A 26,426-nucleotide genomic window follows, 5' to 3' on the forward strand; every position below is an offset into this window, starting at 1 on the left:
CTTGACTTTTACCGCCAGCGAGTACTCTGTACATTTGACTACGTACAAAGGATCTTACATTTCCTCCCTGCTGGAGAATTGTGTAAGGGGGTACGGGATAGTATCGTGTGCTGGTCAAGGCGTGGGCTCTGCAAGTGTAATTCTGCATTGAGTGGAGACAACAGGTCGATGAAAAAAAAGATGTGACGGCGGTTCACGCCCTAATTGCTGCACGTACCTGGGTTAGAGCAACATGACTGGGGCATTACAAAGACGACATCAATCCTCCGTTGTATTAGAAAACGAATAAGATTTCTGGAGCTAATAGCGGCTGCAGTGCAAGTCATAGTTTCGAAACTAATCTCGTAGTCAATTCCCCCTTCCTTTTTTTCCATTTCCCCCCCCTTTTCCTTAGTATTTCTTGATTAATTAAACTTGAGGGAGACAACCGAGACTCCTTAATTCCGCAATTTGGTGCCCTACGGAGCATGATCAGGTTCCCATCTGATGAGCGAAAAGCGAAGACCACGCATACAGTATGGATGGTCATTCATTAATTGAGCATTGGCTAGATATTACAGTACATATGTACAATGCCCAAGCCTACCTTACCTTGCCTTTGGTACGGAGTACAGTACCAGACAATTTATGTTCAAGGATTCCCATGCGCGTCTCAAATGGTTTGCGACGGCTCTCTATCTTGATTATGTGCTCCTCCATCCATTTTTTATTTTCTTCTGTTTCCTTCTCCCTTTTTTTTCCATTTCGTTTTTTTTTTTTTTTTTTATTTGTGTTATCCGCTGTTTTGAGCTTAGCCATTTGGGGGATTTTTATTTTCAATTTTCCCATTTGACTCATCTTTGGTGGGTGGGTGCACGGTTAGTACCAGGGATCGTGGCCCAGATAACATGCAAATGGACTCAAGCGTGCCAACCCGATGGGGATCTTCGGTGCCAGTCAGCGTGGTTCCATGGATCAGTCGACTCAACGTCTCGACCGATTGAGTTGAGGTACACGGAAAGCAGATGAATAATAGAATAATAGCGGTTGAGATTAATGCTGTATTTAGGTGTATGTAAATCAGTATGTACCGGCGTAGGTATGGAATACGTACCTAGAAGAGGTCTCAGGTACGCGGGTAAGTACTTCCCTCTAAGAATGTACTACTACTAGTAGTAGTTAGTCGTACTAGTAAATAAGCGGCCCGGTGTGGATGAACTTTCTCGCCTTCTGGACAATTCGCCTCATAACACTTACAGCTGTGAGCACGTCAGGTCGTGATTGGTGCGGTGAGGGAAAAGCGGTGTACAACCTGGCAGCAAGATTGATTGAACCAACGAACGGTGTGCTGATCCGTGAGTCGCTTCAAGGCATTCCCCCCTCCCCTTCCTCAGTTCTTAGCCAATACAATGATATCAAACATGGCCCCGGTCAGTGGAGAGACTTGGCCCCCTCAGAGCGGCGCCCAGACATACCTAGACTCGTGACTACCGTCTCGAACCCTAGTACAAGCGGTGCACAGGGCACATTGCACCCAGAGCAGCCAAACTCCGATTCCAGATCGACGCTCTTCTACCAGGGAATAGCCCTAGAGAGCATAGAATTCGGATTACAGTGCCTGGGAATGTTACTTACTCGGTTGATATTGTTGTTTCTCTCCAGTCCTTAGTGCCGTTTGTCAGACATGCCTTACTTGTACTTTAACTAGTCATTAGTTGGGTACCATACCATGGAGCCATTCGCAGCATTGCAGTCTAACTGGCCGTGGCTCGAGGGATCAGAGGCCAACGGAGGCCAATCAATAGAGGCCACTTTTCTGCCCCATGGACAGTTGGGTCCTTTCCTGAAGCCCTCGAAAGTCGACAGGATCCCTTGGGATCTGACTAATGATTTCACCCCTCACTCTATGTCGATCAGAAGACTGTTTTACATTATTCTTGCCAAACTAAATCTTAGATTACACCGGGATAGATTTATGTCACGGAACACAAAAATATGTCCCCAATTTCCTTTGGTACTGCTCCAGACCCTAGCTCACCGTTACTTGAAATATCATGAAATCGGAAGTGTAGTTTCATGCCCAAAACGGCCGTGCCCCTACGGAAACCTGTTCGACAAGATCCGATATGATCAACCGTTACTCAAGCGCCCCATCAGCAATACGCCAATTGAGAACGCTTGACTGGTCACAAAGTTGCGGAACTGGACCCGACATTACTCACTGATCTCCACGCTCGGCCAATCTGCTTTGATGCCTCTAATCCAATCGCATGTTGCTCTTCGTTGCTGATCTCCTTATCTACGAAAATGAAAACTCATGTCTGTCAGAAGTCTGACACACGCAGGATGGAGACATGGAACTCTGCGGCTAATACAATTGGATCTAATTTTAATGGCATCATGAAACAGTCGTCAGATTTCACAACCACACGTGATCATAGGGGTTCTACGTATGTTCCGCACAACGAACCGAGCTATTTTCTCGAAGATCCGTGATGCTCATCAGTCCCACATAGTGAACTAATGTTGTTGCTTCGTCCGATATCCATGTTGTATCGATCTACTGTTTGCGTTTAGTGGCAATCCTTCTCCGCATGGGAGGGGAATCTGGAATGCCAGGTGGCGAAGATCTAAAATTGCGGTCAAAGAATCCCACCGCCACGGGCACCTCACCCTCTAGAACGATCCCCCCACCCCATTCATAGCGCTGTCACTGAGGCTTTTCGAATCTCTCGGTACCACTACGTGCGCGAAATGCGCCTAAGGTTAGTAACGGCTGAATCTCATCTCCGGTGCTACTGACCCCTGTTCCTCGGTAATGGGCAGAGGAACCTCTATTCCTTTGACATTTGAGGCGTTGTTGCCCAACCCCGCAAGACACAGAGCTTGGCTTACGCTCCAGATATGCTTAGGATAAACTGAACAGATAGGGCAATTCCGAACCTACATGCCCGAAGTTTCTCCTTTGTAGCGTTGGTCATTTGTGGTCGTTCCACCACAAAGACAATATCGGCCCCGGTTTGAGAAAGAAACTCCATAGGCAGGGACTGGAATTTTACTGTGGGTGGTACTTTTGAGAATACCAACAAGCATATGATTCTTGATTCGATGCTCTAGTGGCTCCTTGCAATCATTTACCACCCAAATGACATTGCAGCGAAGGGTTGCGGATGCCATGACGCAACTAACACACCTACTCGCAACTGCCGCTGCATGATCCCGCACATCCTACTCGCCAGGGCTTGCAATGTTTAGGCGAGGAGAGCGAGGAGCCAGTCCCCACGAGGCACGTTTCTTGGAATGATGCTATGATACATTTACATACGGCTTGTGCGCAGCTGCAAGTGAGTTGTTCAACGGGATAACTAGACCGAAGCATACCAAGCCATGTTGAAATGGCATGGTGTGAGACTATCTAGTCTAGCAGACATCCATTTCCTGGAATCATACCTTACGCCCGAATAGCTCGCTGTACCCTTGTCGAGCCTTGTTGCCTTGCTTCATGGGCATATGAAGCATTTTGGGCACCATTTTTCAATCGCTCGATGTGTGGTTTGCCGCGCATGGAACCTTTTGTACCATTTCTATTCTACTATTCTGCGAGCACCTCCTTTTGGAAAGCATCGTGGATTACCAGAGGTTTACTACTCACTAGGCAAATCATATTTGATACCGGGTATATTCTACCCTTGTATGAGGTCCGGTAGCACTAAGGTCTGGGATCTCCCGTTATAGTCGAATGCGCCTCTTAGAGTTAACCATGGATCGAATTCAGGGGACACGTCACGAGAATATATTACTGTGTTTAAAACGCTACCTAGTTAAACCTAATGCCCTCCATCACAGACTATATGCCCAAGAAAATATCGAATCTTTGTGAAAGTGCAAGTGCTAAAGTAACCTAGTATACATTGTCTGTGGGCAGGTCAGGGGATACCATTGCATCATCTCTAGCCTACCAGGCCTATTCTGGTCGAATACCACAGGCACTAGCATATACTGCCTCACAAGGAGGGCAGAAAGAATGAGAACCTAGGATCCATTTCACATAGTGATGCATAACTTGGAATAACTTGACAAGCAACACACGCGATATATACTACCTCGGTCACTTAGTAACCATTTGGCCTTCATACTGTATCTTGATATCAGGAGTGTCAACCAACGAACAATCACCTTCAGTATCTTTCATTAGAATACCTGAGCCATACATGCTACTACATACTCGATGCCTTCTATATTCCAACCCTTCATCGAATGCGTTTACTTGTCTCTAGTTCTCTATCTATGATGTTGACATGTTTCTCACTTAACAATTTCTTATAAGCAGACCACTCTAGCCTATGAACCTTTGCGAAAATAGTGGGCTGATATACAGTCCTTCTACTTCCTATCGATGTACCATAGCCATCCTATCTAGGAAATACCGTATATGATACTTTCTATTCTTCGTGTCCCCTCCTTGGAAACCCTCATAATCCCATCTAAGTAAATGTAGTTGTATTGACCCACAATGTAGTAGCTTGTTTATGGAACAATGATTCGACCAGTGCTGCTATCCAGAGTCACAATGACAAAACTAGTTATACGAAACATTAAATGGATTGAATTCAATGGAGTGACGCTAGTCATTGGAGACGAAGGGGTTTCTTGTAGGTTTAACGATCGATATAATAGCGCTTGAGGTCAAATTCGAAGGATTCCCCCATTTAGGTACTAAGCTGCAAGGGTCCATCTTTGCTCATTATATATATATCAAGTTGACGAGATATTTCCCTATCCACGTCAATTCATAAATCATAACATAAATCAATATCTTAGTTCAAGCTTGTCTTCGTATCTATTAATTGTAATATCTGATTGACCATTTCTGGAGTGCGTCCGAAGAGAAGGCAGCGGGTATAGGACAGTAGAAACCGAAGCATGGAGGTATAGTCCCTGTGGCATATTTCGTTGAAGTATACCCGAGTAGGGTAGTGCACATGTACTGCACCACCCCCTGCGACAGGAAGTGTAGAGGTAGTGGTCGTATATTATAGCATCTTCATCCCCAAGGATTAATGAGAAGTGTAACAGGCAAGGTCTATGCCCTTGCAGAGTCAGATGACTCATCCCTGAACACAGGCACGTTTGAATCGTCAGAGGTCATTCTCTGCTCAGGATATTCTGTATTGTTCCAAGATTCCCAGATACCGGCGTGACAGTGCAAAGAGGTGATATTCTCCCAGATCAAACAGAATACTATCAGAGCCATGATAATTGACATCATTGAAGTGATGTCGAGGTCTTTAGCTAAACCGAGGAGAATAATGATAAGTCCGATGACAGGGCGCATGATCATGCGAAGGTGCTGTTTGAAGTCTCAAACGTAAGAAGATGCATCGTGATTGAATATGCAATGAGTCGGGCTGGCCTACCTTAGACAACATCAACGTTCCCGGCGCATCTCTATCTTCGTATAACAATGCTAAGCCATAGAGACAATACAACCCTGTTCCGAGGCTACCGCAAAGTAGCCAACGCTCAGGATCACGAAACCTGTCCTCTGCTGCGCTTGCAGCGGCAACATGTCCGCTTGCGAGCAGGCTGGCAACAAGAGGCAAATGAAGGATCGCCCACCCGAACGCTGTGTACACAGAATAGCGGAAAGGATGAGTGCTCTGCAATGCGCCGTCGTTATGAGCGTATATCCAGTTCAGACAGAAGGCGATGATTAAAACCCAGACTGCATGGAGCAAGCTGAGATTGAAACCAACCGCTGCAGGTGAGCCGACAACGATCTGATACAAATACTCGCCAAGCACAATGATATAAAATGCGGCGTATCGATCGACTTCGTGCGCTATATCAACGGCAGTTGTATACTTGGCTTTCAGCATCTTCTTAGCTGCTGGCGAATAACAGAAAACCCAACTGCACTCCTCGAAGACAACGCCAACGGCAGCCGCGGCTATTTTGCCGCGCAGGGGTACGGACTCGAAGTATAGCGGGATATATATAAGCATCGAAATCAATGTAAGCGAAACCCACAGCCTCTGTTGCTTTCTGTGGTGATAGCTGGCAAAGGAGTATAGTAGGTGTGCTGCGCTGCATGAGATGCGTGCAACCATGTATGAGCCGACGGTGGCTCGCATAGCGCTGATATCCTCATCCACGAGGGATGCATTGTTCCCGTACATAACAAGAACTGCCATTATCCATAGAATAAGTGCGCGCTGTAGTAGGTCGTCATTATAGAATGAGTTCATCAATTCCCGGAGGTCGGCCCAAACATGCCAAGAAGGCGCGAGTATAAGCTATGCATCAGTCATGTTAGCACAGTATAACCCTCTGTGGATGAAGCGTCCATGTACACTTACAATATACTTGACTAATTTTGCTCCCGAAATGTCCTCAGCAAGAGTCTCGGCGAAGTTTGCCAAAATCGCGACATAAAGAAGGTCCAGGAAGAGTTCAAAGCGTCCTGAGAGTGGAGCTGTTAGCACCGCAGCACTTGCATTCAGCTAGCGAATATATAGACATGCTTACCTGCCTGTCGCTCCTCTTCATGCCGTTTCATGAGTTTCCCATTTTCAAACCACTGCAGCGCAACCGGTTGACGAAAGAGATACCGCGGGGTTGGCTGGAGTTCACTGAGATCGATTCCTGGAATGCTGGCCATTGCTGTTTAGGCAATTGCCGAGAGAGCGAGAAAGACGAGATAGTAAAGGGAGTCTCGGAGAGAAAAAGCTTTGCGTGAATTAAGGTTAAAAACAAGCCCTAGATATTCAGGGCTTCATAGATCAATTTCCGAAAACGGCTAGAAAGAGGTATCCTGATGCGGTTAGATCAATCGGCATCCATGGACCCATCTGGCCCACTACGTAGGGCTGTTTGTATAGTTTGTTCATCGTAGCATACAATCCTCTAGTGCCTGATATATTGGGCACCAACTTTCTTGTCTGCCCGAACTTGAAAGCCGATGGAGAATTGGTTACCCGCTGATACTGAAGGAGTCCGTCATGGATGTCTTCCCCACAAGGTTCCCGGGGCTCAAATTCCCTTAACATGCCATTTAAAGGGTTGAATGCTATGGCAATCGCTCTTCAATACAGATAGGGCAGGAGTCATCGTAGTTATCCATGCCTTTGTAATGCGACGACAGATAGCGCTTAGAGATACCTAGTTTAGATACTCCGTGGCCACGAAGTGTTTAACCCCGTATCAAAATCCCCGAAAGGCCAACGTGGGGGTGGGTCTTATCAATTGGGCCACTAAGGCCAGGAAATACAGTGGAACAAAGCGTTGATCAAGGAATTTTTTTTTTTTCATCTCTCGCTTATCTGACTTTTATATATTTATTTTCCCGGACTGTGCTGGACAATCTGACATTCACAATCCGTAGAGTACTACCTGTATCTATTAACGAATTCTTACCAGCTACACCTGCTTCACTTAGCCATGGGTATGGTTCGCAGGCTTCCAGGATATGTGGTCGCTAGTACGCTGTGCTCCTGCGGCGGGCTGTTGTTTGGGTAAGATCACTTATCCGAATTGCTCATCTTTTCTATATTGCCCGGAATACTGATACGTTAGAAATAGGATGGACACTGGCATCATTGGCCCTGTAACTACTATGGATAGCTTTGTTGCCCAATTCGGTAGCCAATCTGCAACCGTTCATGGATTGATAGTATCGTCTATTTTGATTCCAGCAGCTGTCTCGTCCTTTTTTGCTGGCTTTCTTGCAGACAAATTGGGCAGGTCAAAGGGTATCAGTATTGGTGCCCTGATATTTGCTCTCGGAGCTGCACTTGAGGCCGCAGCGGCCCATATCGCTATGTTTATAGTTGGAAGGTGTGTCGAGGGAATAGGGGAGGGTCTCTACCTGGGGACGCTGGTCGTGTATGATATTCAACTACTACCTCTCTTGAACCCATGTCAGCTAGCTAACATAAGGTTCATAGCTACATTTGCGAGATTTCACCGACTAGCGTCCGAGGAGTGCTGACTACAGGCCCTCAGTTGCTGATTACCCTGGGATTGGTGGTCGGTTTCTTTACTTGCTATGGGACTGCTCGCATTGAGTCTTCGTTCTCATGGCGGACACCATTCCTTGTACTGGCGTGCCTAGCGGTCACTTTTTCGGTAGTTTCATGGCTCTGGCTTCCCCCGTCACCGAGATGGCTGAAGCTTCACGGTCGTGAAACAGAAGCAACAGCAGCGTGGGATCGTCTGGGAGTCACTCATGCAGAACGAGAAAAGATGGAGGTGGAAGAGGATCGGGAGATTAATATGCAACGACGAACAGCCCCAGAAGCTGGCAATTCATCTACTGTGGAACGGATCACGTCCGGTCCCAAGCCCCAAGTTCAATCCGTCAAAGACAAGCTTTTCGACATCTTCTCAAAAGATGTTCGGACACGAACAGCACTTGCTGTATTTCTAATGGGAATGCAGCAACTTAGTGGAATTGATGGCGTGCTCTACGTGAGTTTGTTTATTCTTCTAAATGCTCGGTTTAGTCTAACATTGTTCCTTTATAGTACGCTCCTCTACTTTTCCAACAAGCTGGACTTGCAACCACGGATGCCAGCTTTTTTGCTTCGGGTGTCTCTGCTCTTGTTATTTTCGGTGTAACAATTCCTGCCCTTATATGGGCTGACAGGTGGGGTCGTCGACACAGTACTATCTATGGTGGCATTGGGCTCAGCATAACAATGTTCTTGATGGGAGCTTTGTACGCGGGAAATGCTGTGCATGGCTCAACTGGTGCAGGCAGATGGGTTGTGATTGTTTCCATTTACATCTTCGCAGTCATTTACTCCCTCAGCTGGGCAGTTGGGATCAAAATTTACGCTGCGGAAATCCAACCGCAGCGAACGCGCGCCTCAGCAACGAGTTTAGCACATGGAAGCAACTGGACGGCCAACTTCATTGTGGCCCTTACGACTCCCATCCTGTTATCTCGCAGTAGCTTTGGTGCGTACTTCCTCTTTGGAGGGTGCACGCTGATAACTGCTCTGATCTGTGCAATCTTCATGCCAGAAACTAAGGGCAGGTCCCTGGATGAGATTGAGGAGGCCTTTAAATCGAAGTCCTTGGGGTCACAGTCCTTTGTCAAAATCATCCGACCAATTACCCGACAGACTTCATGATAGATTAAGATCGAGCTCTCAGTACTGAACGAATATTATTCTAACTTATACTCAACTGTAAATGTATACTACTGTACATATGTATGTAGTATGTAGTTTATGTATGGAGGACATATAGTTAGAGCATGTGGGTGATAAGATAAGCGGCTTGGTGCGGAGCTAGCCATTTTGGGACAGTTCCCTGCTCTGCTTACTAAACCGCCGCTTTGAATGAAATTAATTTAATAATTTATTCGGACCTTTTCCCCTCGCCGATAACGAAGAAATTGTGCGCCGCGTATTCAAACCACCATGATACACCTCCCATCTCTGTCAAACTAACGCAGAGCTTACCTAGCATATTATCTTGGTGGACCTCTCTTCTACAACAGCAATGCCTCCTCGTAGGAAGCCACAGGCTCCTGCCGCGCGATCTGCAGACGTACGGCAAATACTTCTCCGCATCTTGATAACTGTATCCTCTGTCCATACTGACATTTTCTGGTCTCCGTATAGGCTACGACAGCGTCGAGAAGAGCAGCTGCAGGGCCTTCAGCGACACAGAAACGTCCATCCGTGTCGAAACAGGCGTCGAATCCTACACAGCCGGAGCCAAGCGTCGAGGAGCAGAATAACCAAGCCGATGAACACCCACATGTACCATATCGCCACCGCGATCCTTTCGATGCGCTCCTAGAGCCCTTCTATTACAACAAGTCTTTGACTGATCCGATCAATACCGCCAAGGATAAATGGAATTTGTTGCCAGCTTTCTTGAAGGTGAAGGGGTTGGTCAAACAGCACATTGACTCATACAACTACCTCGTGGAAGTACAGTTGAAAAAGATCGTTGAGTCGAGCTCTATCATCCGTAGTGATATAGATCACAACTTCTACATTAAGTTTACCGACATTTATCTTGGAGCTCCACGACGTGCAGACGAACAGCAAGATGCTGGCCCGGGATTTTCAGGGTCGACCGTGAGTCCCCAGGAATGCCGACTTCGTGATACTACATACGCAGCCCCGATTCAAGTTGATTTCGAATATGTGCGTGGTCGTCAACGTGTGAAGAAGACGGGCTATTCCATTGGCCGCATGCCGGTCATGCTTCGTAGCTCGAAGTGTGTTTTGTCCGATAAGACCCCAGCAGAGATGACTGTGTTGAATGAGTGTCCTTTGGACCCTGGTGGTTACTTCATTGTGAACGGTACAGAGAAGGTTATTCTGGTCCAAGAACAGTTGAGCAAGAACAGAATTATCGTTGAAACGGACCCGAAGAAGGAAATCGTGCAGGCGTCCGTTACTAGGTAAGCTCATTATGCGCCAATATTTATTCCCTGTTTGCTTCTAACATCTGGCAACAGTTCCTCCAATGAGCGCAAATCTAAGAGTTATATCGTCCTAAAAAAGGACAAGCTTTACGTGAAACATAACGTGCTTAGCGAGGATATCCCTATCGTTATCTTGCTGAAAGCAATGGGCATCCACACCGACAAGGAGATGCTCCTTCTTGTTGCTGGTATTGATAAAGTGTACCAGGAAGACTTTGCGATCAATTTCGAGGAGGCCATTAAGCTTGGCATCTACACACAGCAGCAAGCATTGGACTGGATTGGCTCTCGAATTAAGATCAACCGCGGCAAACAAAACAATTATCGCCGGACCCATGTGCAAGAAGCCGTTGAAGCTATTGCATCCGTTATAATATCCCATATTGAAGTAAAAGACATGAACTTTCGACCAAAGGCAGTCTATGTTGCTCACATGGCGCGTCGTGTTCTTATGGCTAAGAATGATCCCTCGCTGGTAGATGATCGTGACTACCTTGGTAACAAGAGATTGGAATTGGCTGGTCAGCTACTGGCCCTCCTTTTTGAGGATCTCTTCAAGAAGTTTTGCTTTGATATCAAAATGAATGTTGACAAGGTTTTAAACAAACGCAACAGAGCTGAGGCTTTTGATGCCTGGACTGTTATGAGCATGCACGGCAACCATATCACCCAAGGTATGAATCGTGCTATCTCGACGGGTAATTGGAGCTTGAAGCGTTTCCGTATGGAGCGTGCTGGTGTTACTCATGTGCTCAGTCGACTGAGCTATATTGCGGCACTGGGTATGATGACTCGTATTAGCAGTCAGTTCGAGAAAACCCGAAAGGTCAGTGGTCCCAGAGCTCTACAGCCGTCTCAATTTGGCATGCTTTGTCTCGCAGATACACCAGAAGGTGAAGCTTGTGGTCTTGTGAAAAACTTGGCGCTTATGACCCATATCACGACCAATGACGAAGAAGGCCCGATAAGAAACTTGATCTTCATGCTAGGCGCAGAAGATATCTCCACGCTTGGCGGAAAGGAGCTTTACGGCCCTGGTTGCTACACCATCTCCATCAACGGAACACCGATGGCATTGACGCGTCGCCCGAAGTATTTCCTTGATGCTTTCCGGAGATTGCGTCGAATGGGCAGAATTTCGGAGTTTGTCAGTATCTATATCAATCACCACCAGCGTGCTGTCCATGTTGCTACCGATGATGGACGAATCTGCCGCCCGCTTATCGTTGTCGAGAACGGAAAGACCAGGGTTAGAGCGCATCACTTGAAGAAACTGCGCGAGGGGACCATGTCGTTTGATGACTTTCTTGCTCAAGGTCTAGTCGAGTACCTGGATGTCAACGAGGAGAATGACTCGTTGATCTCAATCTATGAAAAGGATATTACTGAAGCTACGACTCATCTGGAAATCGAGCCCTTCACCGTTCTTGGTGCTGTCGCCGGTCTGATTCCTTACCCACATCACAATCAGTCCCCACGTAACACTTACCAATGTGCTATGGGTAAACAAGCTATTGGCGCAATCGCATCCAACCAATTCCTTCGCATTGATTCAATCCTCTATCTCATGGTGTACCCGCAAAAGCCTATGGTCAAGTCTCGCACTATTGAGCTGACGAAATACGATCAACTACCAGCCGGCCACAATGCCATGGTCGCAGTAATGAGTTACTCTGGATACGATATTGAGGATGCTTTAGTTCTGAATAAGGGATCTGTTGATCGTGGTTTCGGGCGTTGCCAGGTGTTTAAGAAATCCGTCGCCAACTTGAAGAGTTATTCCAACGGTACCAAGGACATCTTAATGCCACCGGAGTATGACAATGACGCACCCATACGGAAACATGCTCTTCTTGAGAGCGATGGTTTAGCTGCAGTTGGTGAGCAGGTCAATGCTGGCGAAGTCTACATCAACAAATCTACTCCTGATCAATCTCTTGCCTCCGGGTTTCCTGGCTCCGAGATAGGTCGGCCAGTCAAATACACGCCTACACCTATGACATATAAGCTGCACGACCCTGCATATATTGACCAAGTTCTTGTCTCCACGACAGAGAACGAAAACCAACTCGTCAAGGTGCTTACCCGCCAAACCCGTCGACCCGAGGTGGGTGACAAGTTCTCTTCTCGTCACGGACAAAAGGGTGTCGTGGGTATCATTGCCGACCAGGCCGATATGCCTTTCACAGATCAAGGAATCAACCCTGACATTATCATGAACCCTCACGGTTTCCCTTCTCGAATGACTGTCGGGAAAATGCTGGAACTCGTCGCCGGAAAGGCTGGTGTCCTGGCGGGCCAGCACGGGTACGGAACTTGTTTCGGTGGCAGTCCTGTGGAGGAAATGTCCCAGATTCTTATCGACAAGGGATTCAGTTACGGTGGTAAAGATTACCTCACCTCGGGAATTACCGGCGAAGCGCTACCATTCTACGTCTTCACTGGCCCCATTTACTACCAGAAGCTCAAGCACATGGTTCAAGACAAGATGCATTCTCGTGCTCGTGGTCCTCGAGCCATCCTCACTCGTCAGCCAACGGAAGGTCGTTCCCGTGACGGTGGTCTCCGTCTAGGTGAGATGGAGCGTGACTGTTTGATTGCCTACGGAACCAGTCAGCTTCTCCTCGAGCGGCTGATGATCTCGTCGGATCGTCACGAGATCGATGTCTGCGAGCAGTGTGGCTTCATGGGCTATCTGAACTGGTGTCAGCGCTGTAAATCCTCGCGGAGTGTGGTCAAGATGGCCATCCCGTACGCAGCTAAGCTTCTTATCCAGGAGCTGATGAGTATGAATGTTACGGCAAGGTTGAAGCTTGAGGATGAGTTCCCGGAAACAAGGGGAATGTGAGTCAAGATTACAAAAGTAAAAAGGATCTATATGCGAGGGGTTTCAAAAGTCAAAAAGAGGCGTTAATGTGGCTTGATTGTACATAACGTTTGCATGCATAGCGCACGGTGATTTTGGTTGACTTCGTGACGAGAGCTTGAGATTTGTATAGAAATGATACGTTGGCCAAATATGATTTTCTTTTAACACGCTTCTATTTTACTGCTGGGCAAGGAATAACCTTGAACACAACCTGTGAAGTCTATTTAATGGGATATGGGTTGAGGAAGCTTTGGAGCTGGTAGCTGTTGTATCTGTCTTCCCTCTCCATGAGGAAGGGCTTGTATGATTATTCTGTTGGTATTATCCAACAACAACAACAACAACAACAACAACAAAGGCTCTCAAAGCAGCACCTCCATACCACATTTTGTACAACGCAGGCGGTAATCCAAACACATAGTAGTACAGTCACAACAATACTGGAAGGCACTGCCGTAGCCTCTGGGTCCAATATGCATGTAACTTTCAGCATAAGCACTTATTATAAATTAAGAATGTGATACAGATCACGAGTACGTCATGCTCCCAGAAACATGATCAATACTAGTAACTCTTCTAGTATACAAATATCCAAGCTTTCCACACAAACCAGTAATCCACTTACTCCGATTCCTCCAATAAATACCGCTTCACAATCCCCCAATACCTCTCTGGATCAGCTCTCATATGCGAAACATGCGGGGACCCCACAAACTTCTCCCTCGACACCACCCAACCCCTTGCCTCCGCCTCATCAGCATGTCTCTCCACATCCCTCCAATCCACCAGCTCATCCGCCTCCGAATAGATATAGCACCGTCGCGGCTTCCCACCATCCTCACCAGGAACCAGCCTCTGATCATTCATCGCCTCCCGCCCAACACCAACAGCATCTGACAACCCAACAAGGCGGCGCACAAGCGCCCCCAGCACGAAAAACAGCCATAGCACAACCTTAGTAAACTGGCGGAAAAGCCACTGGCTCGGAAGCGCATACGAGAATGCCTTCATGGCGCCCGAGACCGTCGCCACGCCTGGCGCACTGTCCAGGATGGTTGATGAGATGCGCAGTGGTCGGCCCACCGTCTCTTGGTACGTGCTCAGGAGATTGATTGTGGAGAAGACGCCGCCGTTGGAGAACATGTGTATGAATACTTGTTCTTGGGATCTGGTTGTCTCTTCAGCCGAAGAAGACGACGGGAACCAGGCCCGGAGAGCCTTGACGGCTGGGGCGAGGCGCGCTCGTTGCGCCTGCTTGCTGGACCGTGTCATGAAGTCCTTGGAGGAGCTTAGGATGATGATGATTCGGGCTGTGGGTACTAGGCGGATGTACTCGGTGACGTATTTGATTAAGGCTCGTGGGGGAGCATTCATCCAGGATGCTAGGATGATGGTCTTGGGGGCGCCATTGCTTTCAGGCTGCAATTGGGGTTCGTGGATATAGACTGAAGGCGATAGTTTGGTGTATGCGGATAGGGGGTTGCCCCGGGTCTCGGGTTGCGACATCTTGGATTGCGCTTGGGGCTTCCTGAGACTGAAGTCTTGACTTTTGCCAGTGTTTATGTCTACTAGACGGTGTGAATAAGGGGAAGGACCGACGTAGAGATTTTAAAGGAGGATTAAACTTCTTATCTATATTTAAAACGGGGGGGAGGAGTCGATAGATCTGACACTAGAGAAGCACTAAATCACGGATCCGAAATGAGCCCAACAGTCCTCGGCATGCGATCTCTCGCGATTATTGGGTGGAGCCGTCCATCTTATTTGTCCCCATACGTGGAGTAAGGGGCCTTTCCAGGTTCTAGTTCGTACGCCGAGTATACACTGCATGCCTAACAGACTTGGGCCAACTATCTCACCCAACCCTACCGTTGTTGAAATAAGTAAGGCTTTATCCCATGAAAGTGATTTCCTTATTTAACGCCAGCCCATACCACGCTATGCTTTATAATCAAGCCGTCCTTGTTTTGCTCATAGTAATCTGAGACAAAGAAATAGAAACATCGAAAGAAATGTAACAGGTTGTGCGCCAATAATTTAAGGTATCTCCTAGCGCATCATCTCCTGACGGCACTATTCACCAACGTTACTTTTTCCCTGGGCTTTGAACGTTGCACTAGGTGGGCGTTGCAGAGCCTCCGGTGTCCTTCTTTTTTCCTCTTAATGTTTGACCACTTCCCTGAAAACGGGGCTTCTCGTCATCGACAACCTGGCCGCTTTCGTCACGCTTTTTGACGGGCTTGATTGCATATCCAAAGAATAATTGATTAGGCGGGAGCCGGAGCGGCATTGGCCCGTTGGTCCGCCTGACAGGAGGAGGATGTTGAGGGTTTGTGGCTCCGGGAGTTGGAGTTGAGGCCTCGGGGTTGGAGCCTTACTTCCCTTTTTCGCATTCAGACGCTGTCCACCGATAAGGAAGTTTGACGACACCGCTTTTGCTCCTGCTGCAGCGTCAGTAGACTCAGGCGCAATGGCGGCATAGTTGATTGATTGAGCCATGGTTCCATGGGGGTGAAGCAATCCGCCAGACGGAAGCTTGGTTGCGCTCACGCCACTGCGGGGAGTACTGGTACCACTTGGGCGTGGGGGTTCCTCGTATCCTACAGGAGGGGCAAAGTCGACCTCCAAATCTGTTTCGAGGACGGAAATGGCATTTGAATTGGTGGCTGGCTTAGTTTCCAAAACCGCCATCTCATAAACTTGATCATTGTAGGCAAATGTGAAGACATCACCCTTTGTAAGACATGAAAAGTTGCGGAATGCATTCTCAAGCACAGCCTTAGGATCGCTTATATCAAGAAACGACGTTGATTGGGCCTGAAGCTTGATGAACTGGCCCGGAGGAAGATCGGTCGATTTGACCTGTACTAGGTCACCTGGTTCGAGGAGGAGGGTTTGCATGAGCTACACATGACAATTTGTATTAGCATGTTGGTGTCTAATACGATAAAGAGCGCTAGTAGGGCAGAGGAAATTATCTGAAATCTGGATATAGTTAAAATTAATGGGACAGTGGACAATCTCACCCAAAAAGGCAGATAGATTTTCCCCTCCTCAGCGATAAACTCCAATACACCCGCGTGGGTCAACCTTTCTCGTGCACCATTATGCAGCTCGAAGAGCATAGGGTATGTGATATGTAGCCGAGTCAACTTGTCCAAAGCACTCGGTGGCATGATGACTTTACCGCCGTGGTTGACGTTTTCTCTCTCGGGACCAGGCATCATGGCGACGGGGTAACAGCGGTAGTACTCATCGAAACGGCGGGTTGCACCTCCATGGCGGAGCATGGAGGAGCTGAAGACGCCGTCCATGGGATCATCCTCATAATAATTAGAGCGGAACTACAAATATCAGTACATAGAGAAGTTAACAACAGCGGGACTCGTCTGAAGCTCACCATGGTGGGAAGCCCGCAGTAACCGATGCTTAGGCACTGGTTGAACAATACTTGAACGAGGATACTAGATCTAAGGTTTCCTTATTTTTTTTATGCCCAGAGACAGATAAATGAACTTTCGTACTGGTTGCTCGGAGAGACCAGAATGTTCAAATTGCACAAGAAGGTCGCGAATAGTTAGGTGAAGCACTGCTCGGGAAACGAAGGCTTATCGCCCGCAGTGACGCAAATGCCTCCGCAATGATTTTCCGACCCGACCCCATTTGTACATCTTCAGCAACGGAGTTTCCTCCCATGAAAGTTCACATCCCCGGTATTCAAATATTATCAAGCTCTGTGTGAGCTTATAGACTAGTGCGATCGCTTCATCAATATTTTGGTGATTTGCTTTACGGTGACTTTCACCCAATTTATAATTCATGTCCGGCACTCAGCCACGCCCCAAGCGGGCTGGTGAAGACTTCACTCGCACACATCAACATCCCGAGGACGACCCGAATGAACCTTCGGGCAAGAAAGCTCGGTTTGATCTCCGAAACCCTTCTGCTCTTGCTCCGGATGCGCTCGAAGACGATGCAGTATTAGACGCGGACGAGATCGGTCGGCGCGGACAGCAAGTGCGTCGCAAAGCAGTAAATCTTGACGGCTACGACTCGGACAGCGAAAATGAAGGGTTTGACGCGCGAGCCGAGGCCCTGGCGAAAAAGAAACAGAAGGAAGATGCGGCAGATGACGATGACATGTTTGCCGAGCTACAAGAGGACTTTGGTGCGGAAGAGGTCGACGCCGACGAAGCTTTAGGGAAGAACAAGAAGTCTGTGCGATTTTTACGAGACGACGAGATCGAGGGTCAGGTTGCGTCCTCCAAAGGTGGTGGTACACTACACGCAGACTTGACTAAAGGCCCCGATGAGGTCGACGACGACGATGAAGCGGAAAGCGAGAGCGATGTTGCGGATGAAGACCGCGCTATGGTTGATGAGGATATGGACAAGGAACTGGGTGCAGGATCGAAGAAAAAGCATGCGCCCTTACTTGATGCGTTTAATATGCGGACTGAACAGGAGGAGGGCAAGTTTGATGATCAAGGAAATTATATACGGAAGGCGGCAGACCCCGATGCCATCTACGATTCGTGGCTTGACGGGGTGTCAAAGAAAGATATTCGGCGTGCCAAAGAAGCCGCGGAGAAAAGAGAAGCCGACAGGAAGGAAAAAGATCGGATGGACGATAGTGTATTAACGGGAGACGCCTTGAAGACCCTTATAACTCACCTTGACCGAGGCGAAACTATACTGGAAGCGCTGGCTAGACTAGGAAAGGGCGCTCAGAAAAAGCCCAAATGGCAAAATAAACACAGCAAAAACAGGTTAAAGCAGAATGGGGACACAGGGGATACGGAGATGACGGAGGATGACCCTAAAGAAGTCGCTCGGAAGCAGGCAATTGATGCGATTACGGGGGCAGCAGATATCCTCATGACTCGGGGCCAAGCGGACATCTATGATACAGAACGCGAGTTACTCACCCGTCAGTATCGCCGTGAGACGGGCGAGAATTGGGTTGACCCCCCTTCACAAGATACAGACCCTGTCAGTAGCGAGCAGGCCCCTGCAATGTGGGAATTCCGTTGGTCGGACGCCCGCGATGGTGGGATTGTTCACGGACCGTACGACGGTACAACGATGGAGTCGTGGAAAAATGCCGGGTATTTCGGCGAGGGTGTCGAATTTCGAAGAACGACGGACGAGGGTGGATGGAATTCTCAGGCCAGTTTTGTACAATAATGAAAGCTAATGATGGGTGGGAGTCGTAGATATAGCACCGATGAATACCAAGCGCTGAATATGAACATCATGATTATCATTCGAGCTTAGGCTCCTTGTCGATAAATTCCGATTCGAACCCAAATTGCAAAAGTACCCATACAGAGCTCTGAATAAGCGCCAGCATTATCATACATAATTTGATACTGCAAAGAAAACACACAGAATAGTAATAGAAAGGAAAACAGATCACGTCGCACTTTGGTCCTTTTCGCACATCACCTGGAATGCCCCACCGTTCTAACACCAGAAATCACCCAGAAAATCTATATCAGAATAAATCTAAGAGATCTCCATAGCGTCTCCATTTGCTGCAGCGGAGAAGGTTACGTTGCCTTGGTCGCTAATGAAGCGCTGCTCATACGTATTCACAAACTTGACGCTTCGAGCAGGGTCATAGAATAGCCGGTAGCTGCGCTGAACATCGTCGATGCTGACCTCTTTTGCCTTTCGTTTTTGGCTCAGGAGGTGAGACGTAGTGATGATATTGCTGGCATATCGGAGGTTTGACTCTTGGCCAATCTTGGTCAGAAGTGCTAAAGCGTCCGGCGAGAGATCAATTTCTTCCTCCTGGGCTCTGATGGCCAGAATCTGTCTGATCTCATCAGCCGAGTATGGTTGTGTGCTCACGATGACCACGCGATCAAGGAAGTCGAGAGGCAGTCCGTGGGGAGAACTATAGGTTGTCCCCCGAATGCGGGCTTGGCCGCGATTACTGGCCATGATGACAATTGGCGCAAGTTCAGCTTCCAAAGCGCGGTTAATGAAGGAAAAGCATTCGATATCCAGCATATGAACTTCGTCAATGAAGAGAACGCCAGGGATTATTTCCGCCTTGCCCTCTTCCTTCCATTCAGCGACCTTTGTGTTGATCTGATCCCGAACCTCGCTCCTGATTTCTCCGGTATCACCGGAAAAGAGAGCCAGAAATCCTTGTGACCGCGAGTTGATGACATCAATTTCATGAAGACTCACGGTATGCACAATTTCCTTGCGCACTTGGAGTTCCCCCTCAGGGCATTGCACGAATTTGGTATCAGCACCCATCGCATCATAATCTCGTGAACGTGCGTACGAACGACCCAACTTCGTAATTTTGCCCGATGACTTGTCGATAGAGATTATGTCGCCGGCCATCACACGCTCTTTGGTCATGGAGTCGATCATCTTCGTGCCCATGTCGTAGATTGTCTCCATGTCGGTGGTTTTGATGGTGAGTTTCCCTTGTTTGTTACCCTGAGCATATCAGCATGGACATATTCTCTCGCCTGAAAGAATTTATAGTAGTACTTACACCAGTGACGCTCCTATCTATCTGGATTTCCACCACTTCACCTTCGATGATCTCGCTTTCTTCTTTGATCCGAACGCCAATGGACTTTCGGAAAGCTTGAGTAAGTGCTTCGGTTTTCGACATTTCCATTGAGAATATCTCTGAAGAAGCGAGCATTGTAAAGGGGACATCGGACCCGAGAGATTGCGCCATTCCCATGGCAAGTGCTGTTTTACCTGTGCTGGGAGGTCCTGCAATTAACACTGCGCGGCCAGCGATCTTGCCTTCTTTGACCATCTGCAAAATTACGGCAGCGGCCTTTCGTGCTTTCTCCTGGCCCACAAGGCCCTGGGATGAGGTCCTAGGTTGTAAAGAATCGGCATCGACACCAAGTCCTCTAATATGCGAATGGGCAGCGATGAGGTTCAAGCCACGGAGTTCCTTGGTCTCCGCGACAGTCGTGATTTGCTATTTATTCAAGATCAATACCATGGCATTGCAAAGATAACAAATTCTGCTTAACTTACCGCAGCCATATTGGATATTTGAGATCGCGAGTCCCTCTTCCTGAAGCTGTTACAAGGTCTGCGCAGCACCGAAACTGTTCCACGCCTTGTTCACGGGCTGGACAAAAGAGCTGTGAAGGGCAGAATACGTGAGCCTGTCTGCCGCCCGTGTCACCGCCCGGCAGAATATAGTAAATTAATTTCATTCACCATAACATTTGGTTTCGCGTCAACAACTAATCAGTCACTGGTTGCTAGGCAGACGATCTCCATCAGAGTCTCTTTACCTTATACAATATCTACTCTCTATAAATGTGGTGCCACCGGACTTGGTGAGATAAGTACGCGGAGATCTACATATTTGGTTTGCTCTTGACCCGATACGGGCACTAGATTGGAGTAGTTAAGTTACCCATGCAAGCTAATCTGGTTTCACTGCAAGTTTAAATATGCTTTATTTGTGACGTGCCTTGTCTTGAGATGCATTTTGATTTGCCCCGTGCAATAGCTTCTTCTATCACCGTGGCTCTGTCGTCAAAATGAGCTCCGAGCGCACATTTACTTCCTACGCGCGCGACCCCCGCTTGAACAGACCGCCCCCTATAGGAGCAAACTCTCTAGACACGCCATCGCGGAAGGCTTTTACATCTCCCAGTGCTTCAAGGCAATATGAACCTCGGGCTGATGTGTCTGGCGATCAATTCGTGCAACGGCTTTCCGATTTGATACAAGCCGCCGTAAAGACCGCTAGTCTCACCTCAGAGAAGGAAGCTATACAGAAGAAGCAAAGCACCACTGAAGGTCTTCTGAAAAGAGCGAAAGCTCAGTCAAGTTTCCCTTCTACTACTGCTTTCTTCCAACAAACATGGAACGATGAAGGCGGTCATATGGCTCGTATAGATGGCGCACTGAAGGAGCACTTGTCGCGCTTCGATCAGCTGGAGAAAGCATTGAAAGCGAACTGGACGTCTTCTCTAACTCCAGGACCCAGTTTGGTGGATAAGTATGATCAACTGAAAGAAGAGATCGAAACAACTAAGCAAGATGCTAAGCGTTCGAAAGACGAGGCCTCCAGTCTTCGAGACCAAAACCGCTCTCTGGAGGACACGCTCAGGAGCCTCCAGGCGAGAATGACTATGCTGGAGAAATCGCTCGAAAACCACGGAACGTCCTTGGATAAGCAGACCAAAGACTACTCGTCTCGTCTTGAGGAAATCTCGTTGGAATTCGAGAAGCGCTGGGGAAGCACATCGACCAAGGTGGAAGAAAGCATATTCAAAGTGGAAGAGAGCATATTGGCTAAAGTGGAAGAAAGCATATCAACGAAGTTTCAAGCAGAGGCGGATGAATGGCAGAAGCAAAGAACAGCTTTGGGTACAGAACTGAAGTCCCTGCGGACGTGCCAGGAAAGTTTTTCAGCTGCTATCGACAAAGTTGACCAAACGACCAAGGAGCAGCAACAGAAAATATCTGGTATTGAGCCGCTGGGCCAAAGGTTAGACATTCTTGATACCCGTCTTGGCTCTGTTGAATCTACGAGGACGGCGCCTCCAGCATCCATGGCGACAAATGAACCAAATGTGGATAAAGTTTCTACATCATACCTACAATCTAAAGTTGAGAGCCTCGAAAACATACTTAATCAACTGCAAGGTTTGCAGGAGATGAAGGATGACTTGCACTTTTCGGAAGTGGAAGATCTGAAAAAGTCACTAGTGCAAGCATCTGAAGAACTAGTGGGCGTGAAGAACAACTGCAACATGCTGTCAGACGAGGTGAAGACCTTGCGTGAATCAAATCCAGCCGCTGCCCTACAACGAATTGCCAATTTATCAGGTTCATTGCAAAATACACAGCAGGTAGTGGAGACTGTTAGGGTGGGCTTACATTCTCTGGAAACCAGATACAACTCTCTCACTACCGAGCCGTTGGCGAGGAACATGGTCGCTGCGTTGCAGGAGATGTACCCCTCTGCTAGCCAACTACTGGAGCAATATTCTGGGTTAAAAACGGCAGTTGATAACCTCTGTCAAAGCCAAAATACTTTCGTCAGGCAGACCCAGCAGGAAGCAGCTCTACGCCTGGATGAGCTAAACAAGCTGAAAAACGACCATGCCAGTCTCTCACAATCTCTTGCACCTCTTTGGGAGCGGTACGGGGAGCAAACTAGGCAAGGTCAGCCACCAAGCCAAAATGACATTCGCAAACTAGAAGTTGATCTCCACACTTTATTTTCAAAGTTTGAGGCGTCCACATCCACATATGACTCCCAATTCAGGTCGCGGGAGCAGTCTGATGACCATTTCAGGGAACGTTTACGTGACGAGCGTAGCGAGTTCGATAGCCGTCTGAGCCAAGTGGCTAGCAGTCTGGAGAGGTTGGCCAATGATGTTGAAGTAGTGAGGTCTGTCAATACCAGCAGTCTTGCAAAAGTTGAAATGCATGCTAGTGACATTAAGTCATTGCAAGATGACCTTCATGAACTCAAGGAAGCCACATCCGACCGACACCAAGCATTTCTTGATCAACTCAGCGAAATCACGAAAGTGCACAGTGCACATGATACTAACCTTTCGTCACTTCTTGACCAGATCAGTGAAGTTGAGCGGTCAGAAAAGCTTCGCCATAAAGAGCTGCATGAACAGTTAGATGAGCTTAAGAAAGCTGTGGAAGCAAAGGAGTTCCATCCTCGAGCAGTGTCCCCAATTATCGTCGAAGATCAGGCTCCAAACCCTACAGATGATAGTCCTGCTGATACAGAAGAGGCGGCAAGGATTCTGAGTGTGGCTGAAACTAATCCTACGCTCGCATTGCGGGAAAAGAAGAAGAAGAAGAAAAAGAGACCACGTCCTTCGGGTTTGTCGGAGGATGAAAAACCTCCAATAATTGCTCGACAAGAATCTCCCAGATCGCTCTCGTCTGGAGCATCTCCGCTTGAACAAGGGGAGCCCACCGAGAACAGACGACCGAAGAAGAAGAAAAAACGCAAAATGGTATCCACTGAACCGATACCCCTCGACTAAGCGAGCACACAACTTGTGTTTGTCAACTCATTGGTTAGAAAGTTAGTTGTCTTATAACCCCGTTGGTGTCAGGTATGGGTTGTGGAGGGAAACCTACGGAGTTGAAGGCGCAACAATAGCATGTCTGCCATAAGTGTAGTCTCACTCACCCATAAATGTCTATCGGCACTGAACATTGTGCGAACATTTTCAATATTTATTTACAAGACGCGAGGCGCGTGACGACACCGGCACTTAATTACGATAGTGACGGGATCAGGTTTTATGGATTGCGAATACCGCTAGATACCTGTTGCTGAGGTCGATCTTTGTTTCTTTTTTTTCATCAGTTGGATGGATTATTTTATTTCTTGACGATTTTTCATTCTTCGGCTCCAGATGGGTACGGAGGCCGTACATATCCAGAAGGCCATAGTTAATTCTATAATACATACTTTCAAGGTGTCTCTTGCAAGAATGCAACAACCTCTGAAGAAGTAATTCTCGTCAGTTAAACTACCATACATAACAACGGGTTTCCAAATCAGTACTCACTTTGTCTAAAAGCTTCAGGATTCTCCGATATGAGCCAGTGGCCAGCTTCGACATCGGCTATCTGGGCTTTGGGAAAGAATTTTTTAATCGCAGGAATTGTATCGTCACTGACGTATCTGCTTTTCGTGCCCCTAATGAACAACGTCGGGCCGTCATATATGACAGAGCCAGACTCGGCATAAGGGAAATTGGCCATGTCACTCAAGGCATCCCCCAAGATCGAAAGAGGGACACGGAACTTCATAGCTCCATCTTCCCCACGAACTAGGTTGGTCAACAGGAATTGGCGGATAGGAAGAGACTACAAGGCGTGGTATATTGCGGTTAACACGATCCAAGCATTTTGAACAGGACTACTTACTTCTTCATAATCTTTCAGAATCTTATCTGCATCAGACAGCTTTGCTACATTCTGGGCTTCAATATGTTGCATGCCACGGACGTATTTGCCAAAGTCACTCTTCAGGGGAGCATTAACTGGGGCGTTGTCGACGGGGATAAGCGCTGAGATCAAACTGGGGGAGTCAAGTGCGGCCGTCATCGCAGCTTTTGCACCCCTTGTCTTGGTTAGAATCGTCACTTGAATCATGATTGAAGTGCTACAAAGGACAAGCAATATTCATACATGGAATGACCTATCAAAACACACTTGTTCAGCTTCTGCTGATGTATGAAGTTGACTACATCTTCTGCCATCACATTGTATGTGTGCTCTTTGGAGTGAAATGACTGGCCATGGTTCCGGAGATCCTGAAAATGCCATTTGCATGAGTACACGAGCCCTCTCACTTCAGTATATCACCGGACGAAAACATACCAGGATAAAGACCTCACGCTTCAAATCACGTGCCAAAGCTCTACCAACCCCTGTTAGTCGACAATGAAGTCACCAGTAGACGGCGATAACAATGTCCTAGACAATCTTATCTTAACATACTTGCTAATACTCCTGTTGTTCTGCTTAGAACCGAAGAGCCCGTGTAGGAAAACAATTGGACTCTGACTTGCTTCCTGTTTTTCAGGGCCAAAAACCTGATAAGAGAGGTCACTCCGGAGCACCCTGGATGTTGAAAATGCGCGGATACTAGAAGTACCCCGGAGGGTCACTCGAAATGGCAACATTACCCTATAGAATCTATTGTATTCGATCTTGGAGGAAGATTGCGATTTGAAGTCATCGCGCATTTCCTTCAAGAGGGCGATAGTACGGTGACTAAGCACGTTTAGGCCGATTCCGACCGCCGATCATTTCGGGAAAGTTTATCATTGCCGAACATCCTACGGAGTACGCCGTAGTCTTTCTCGATGTCTCGAGTGTATAATACAAGCTTCTTTGTATATTATAGCATTCATTGTATTAGTATCTTTAGCAGCTTAGTTAGTCGATATGAGTTGTGATGGCAGCAGGGGCAGATGCCAATGGAGTATTATTCACTTTGAGTAGTGTCAATGACATTAAATATATCTTGTAGTGGTTTAATTTCCGAGTACTACTAGCTTCTAATTCTGAATATATCTAACGAGGAACAAAGTAGAACCTTTTCGAGCGCATTTAAGTAGGGATAAGCAGTAACATAGACACGTTAGGACTCTATTGTTGGGTTGTAGTTTATCATATCACATCGTCACAATGCAAGTATATATACAGAGTGGATATCATCGGCTCCGGCAAAACACATCTATGGCGCCTTTCTAAAGCCCCATGGTATACCTAGCTCGCACCTTAAGCATCCAAAAGAGGTGGGACCTTCTCGCAGAGATATTCAACGATAGCGTCAGGACCCCGCTCTACTTGCAATCCTTCGGGGATGGCATGGGTCTTAATGTCAGGTTTGATTCCTCTCGCAATGGAGCGAATCTGTTGCGCCTGCTCATCGGTCCACATAGAAGCACTGAACTATAGGGCCGTTAGTCCCTAACTCATTTCCTAGCTTGAAAGGGTCCCCGTAGGGACTCAAAACCACAGGGATCCCTACCAGAACATCAGGCATTAACGCCTCCACCTTGGGTCCGACTTCCTCGATTGCTATATTATTGTTAATATTGTGTCACATGTTATTTCACACTAGAGTCACTCACTTTCGCAGTTTGCCTCGTAGATGATGGTATACCGGTCCTTAAGAGCCTCGACCATCCGGCCGATAAGCCGCTTGGCTCTCTCGGGAGCAGTGTTGACAGTGACGAGGCGGAAAGGTCCTTTAGGGGCAGACATTGTATCAGACTGTACAGAAAGAATATTCTTGATTTTCTTAGATCACTCAAACACTTTCACTAGTGGGATCTCTGCTTTTAAGGCTAGAAGTTCTTCGAGCAGCCGGCCGACATCCGGCGCTGAGAACTTCCCCACAATCAAATCGTGGGGAAATCGTGGGTGTTTGCCCCCGGACTTCATCCGACTGAAAGGATCTCTGCGAATCAGGTACTTCGATGTTAGAGAAGCCTGGATACTCCGTACATCGGTGGCCTGCTCATAGACTATGAAAGAGACCGGGGACGGTTGGCCCATCGGTTTATTCTTGCCCTCCCCACTTTGACCCCGCCAAACGTCACTTATCGGTCGCGAACG

At 47.6% G+C, this 26,426-nt stretch overlaps 10 protein-coding genes across 10 annotated transcripts; 4 read left to right on the top strand and 6 right to left on the bottom strand.

Annotated features, from left to right (window-relative positions):
* Positions 1–5,062: 5,062 nt before the first annotated feature.
* On the bottom strand, positions 5,063–6,640 carry ANOM_007414 (uncharacterized protein; the record flags this gene model as incomplete). Its single annotated transcript, XM_015552670.1, has 4 exons — positions 5,063–5,329; positions 5,397–6,275; positions 6,339–6,442; positions 6,508–6,640. The coding sequence occupies 4 exons, from the start codon at positions 6,638–6,640 to the stop codon at positions 5,063–5,065; spliced, it is 1,383 nt and encodes a 460-aa protein (XP_015404482.1).
* A 779-nt stretch (positions 6,641–7,419) lies between these two features.
* Positions 7,420–9,116, top strand: ANOM_007415 (putative MFS sugar transporter; the record flags this gene model as incomplete). The annotated part of the gene is made up of 4 exons (XM_015552671.1): positions 7,420–7,493; positions 7,561–7,863; positions 7,926–8,448; positions 8,505–9,116. The coding sequence occupies 4 exons, from the start codon at positions 7,420–7,422 to the stop codon at positions 9,114–9,116; spliced, it is 1,512 nt and encodes a 503-aa protein (XP_015404481.1).
* Positions 9,117–9,380: 264 nt separating this feature from the next.
* On the top strand, positions 9,381–13,277 carry ANOM_007416 (DNA-directed RNA polymerase III core subunit RET1; the record flags this gene model as incomplete). The annotated part of the gene is made up of 3 exons (XM_015552672.1): positions 9,381–9,537; positions 9,612–10,405; positions 10,463–13,277. Coding segments are annotated over 3 exons (3,684 nt in total), but the record flags the coding sequence as incomplete, so codon positions are not given.
* Positions 13,278–13,919: 642 nt separating this feature from the next.
* Positions 13,920–14,804, bottom strand: ANOM_007417 (TMEM53 family protein; the record flags this gene model as incomplete). Its single annotated transcript, XM_015552673.1, has 1 exon — positions 13,920–14,804. The coding sequence occupies one exon, from the start codon at positions 14,802–14,804 to the stop codon at positions 13,920–13,922; it is 885 nt and encodes a 294-aa protein (XP_015404483.1).
* Positions 14,805–15,232: 428 nt separating this feature from the next.
* On the bottom strand, positions 15,233–16,859 carry ANOM_007418 (polyubiquitin-binding protein UFD1; the record flags this gene model as incomplete). Its single annotated transcript, XM_015552674.1, has 3 exons — positions 15,233–16,202; positions 16,325–16,642; positions 16,699–16,859. Coding segments are annotated over 3 exons (1,110 nt in total), but the record flags the coding sequence as incomplete, so codon positions are not given.
* Positions 16,860–17,117: 258 nt separating this feature from the next.
* Positions 17,118–18,485, top strand: ANOM_007419 (GYF domain-containing protein; the record flags this gene model as incomplete). The annotated part of the gene is made up of 1 exon (XM_015552675.1): positions 17,118–18,485. The coding sequence occupies one exon, from the start codon at positions 17,118–17,120 to the stop codon at positions 18,483–18,485; it is 1,368 nt and encodes a 455-aa protein (XP_015404479.1).
* Positions 18,486–18,535: 50 nt separating this feature from the next.
* rvb2 (RuvB family ATP-dependent DNA helicase reptin) lies at positions 18,536–20,333 on the bottom strand (the record flags this gene model as incomplete). The annotated part of the gene is made up of 3 exons (XM_015552676.1): positions 18,536–19,760; positions 19,819–20,265; positions 20,325–20,333. 3 exons carry the CDS (start codon positions 20,331–20,333, stop codon positions 18,807–18,809), a joined length of 1,410 nt encoding a protein of 469 aa, XP_015404473.1. The 3' UTR covers positions 18,536–18,806.
* Positions 20,334–20,842: 509 nt separating this feature from the next.
* Positions 20,843–23,326, top strand: ANOM_007421 (uncharacterized protein; the record flags this gene model as incomplete). Its single annotated transcript, XM_015552677.1, has 1 exon — positions 20,843–23,326. One exon carries the CDS (start codon positions 20,843–20,845, stop codon positions 23,324–23,326), a length of 2,484 nt encoding a protein of 827 aa, XP_015404466.1.
* A 436-nt stretch (positions 23,327–23,762) lies between these two features.
* On the bottom strand, positions 23,763–25,045 carry ANOM_007422 (putative alpha/beta hydrolase; the record flags this gene model as incomplete). The annotated part of the gene is made up of 6 exons (XM_015552678.1): positions 23,763–23,794; positions 23,861–24,161; positions 24,222–24,417; positions 24,486–24,610; positions 24,678–24,717; positions 24,798–25,045. 6 exons carry the CDS (start codon positions 25,043–25,045, stop codon positions 23,763–23,765), a joined length of 942 nt encoding a protein of 313 aa, XP_015404467.1.
* A 538-nt stretch (positions 25,046–25,583) lies between these two features.
* Positions 25,584–26,366, bottom strand: ANOM_007423 (uncharacterized protein; the record flags this gene model as incomplete). The annotated part of the gene is made up of 4 exons (XM_015552679.1): positions 25,584–25,757; positions 25,837–25,886; positions 25,940–26,081; positions 26,127–26,366. The coding sequence occupies 4 exons, from the start codon at positions 26,364–26,366 to the stop codon at positions 25,584–25,586; spliced, it is 606 nt and encodes a 201-aa protein (XP_015404474.1).
* Positions 26,367–26,426: the final 60 nt, after the last annotated feature.

Source organism: Aspergillus nomiae (assembly GCF_001204775.2).
Source record: "Aspergillus nomiae NRRL 13137 chromosome Unknown contig00261, whole genome shotgun sequence".
NCBI lineage: Eukaryota > Fungi > Ascomycota > Eurotiomycetes > Eurotiales > Aspergillaceae > Aspergillus > Aspergillus nomiae.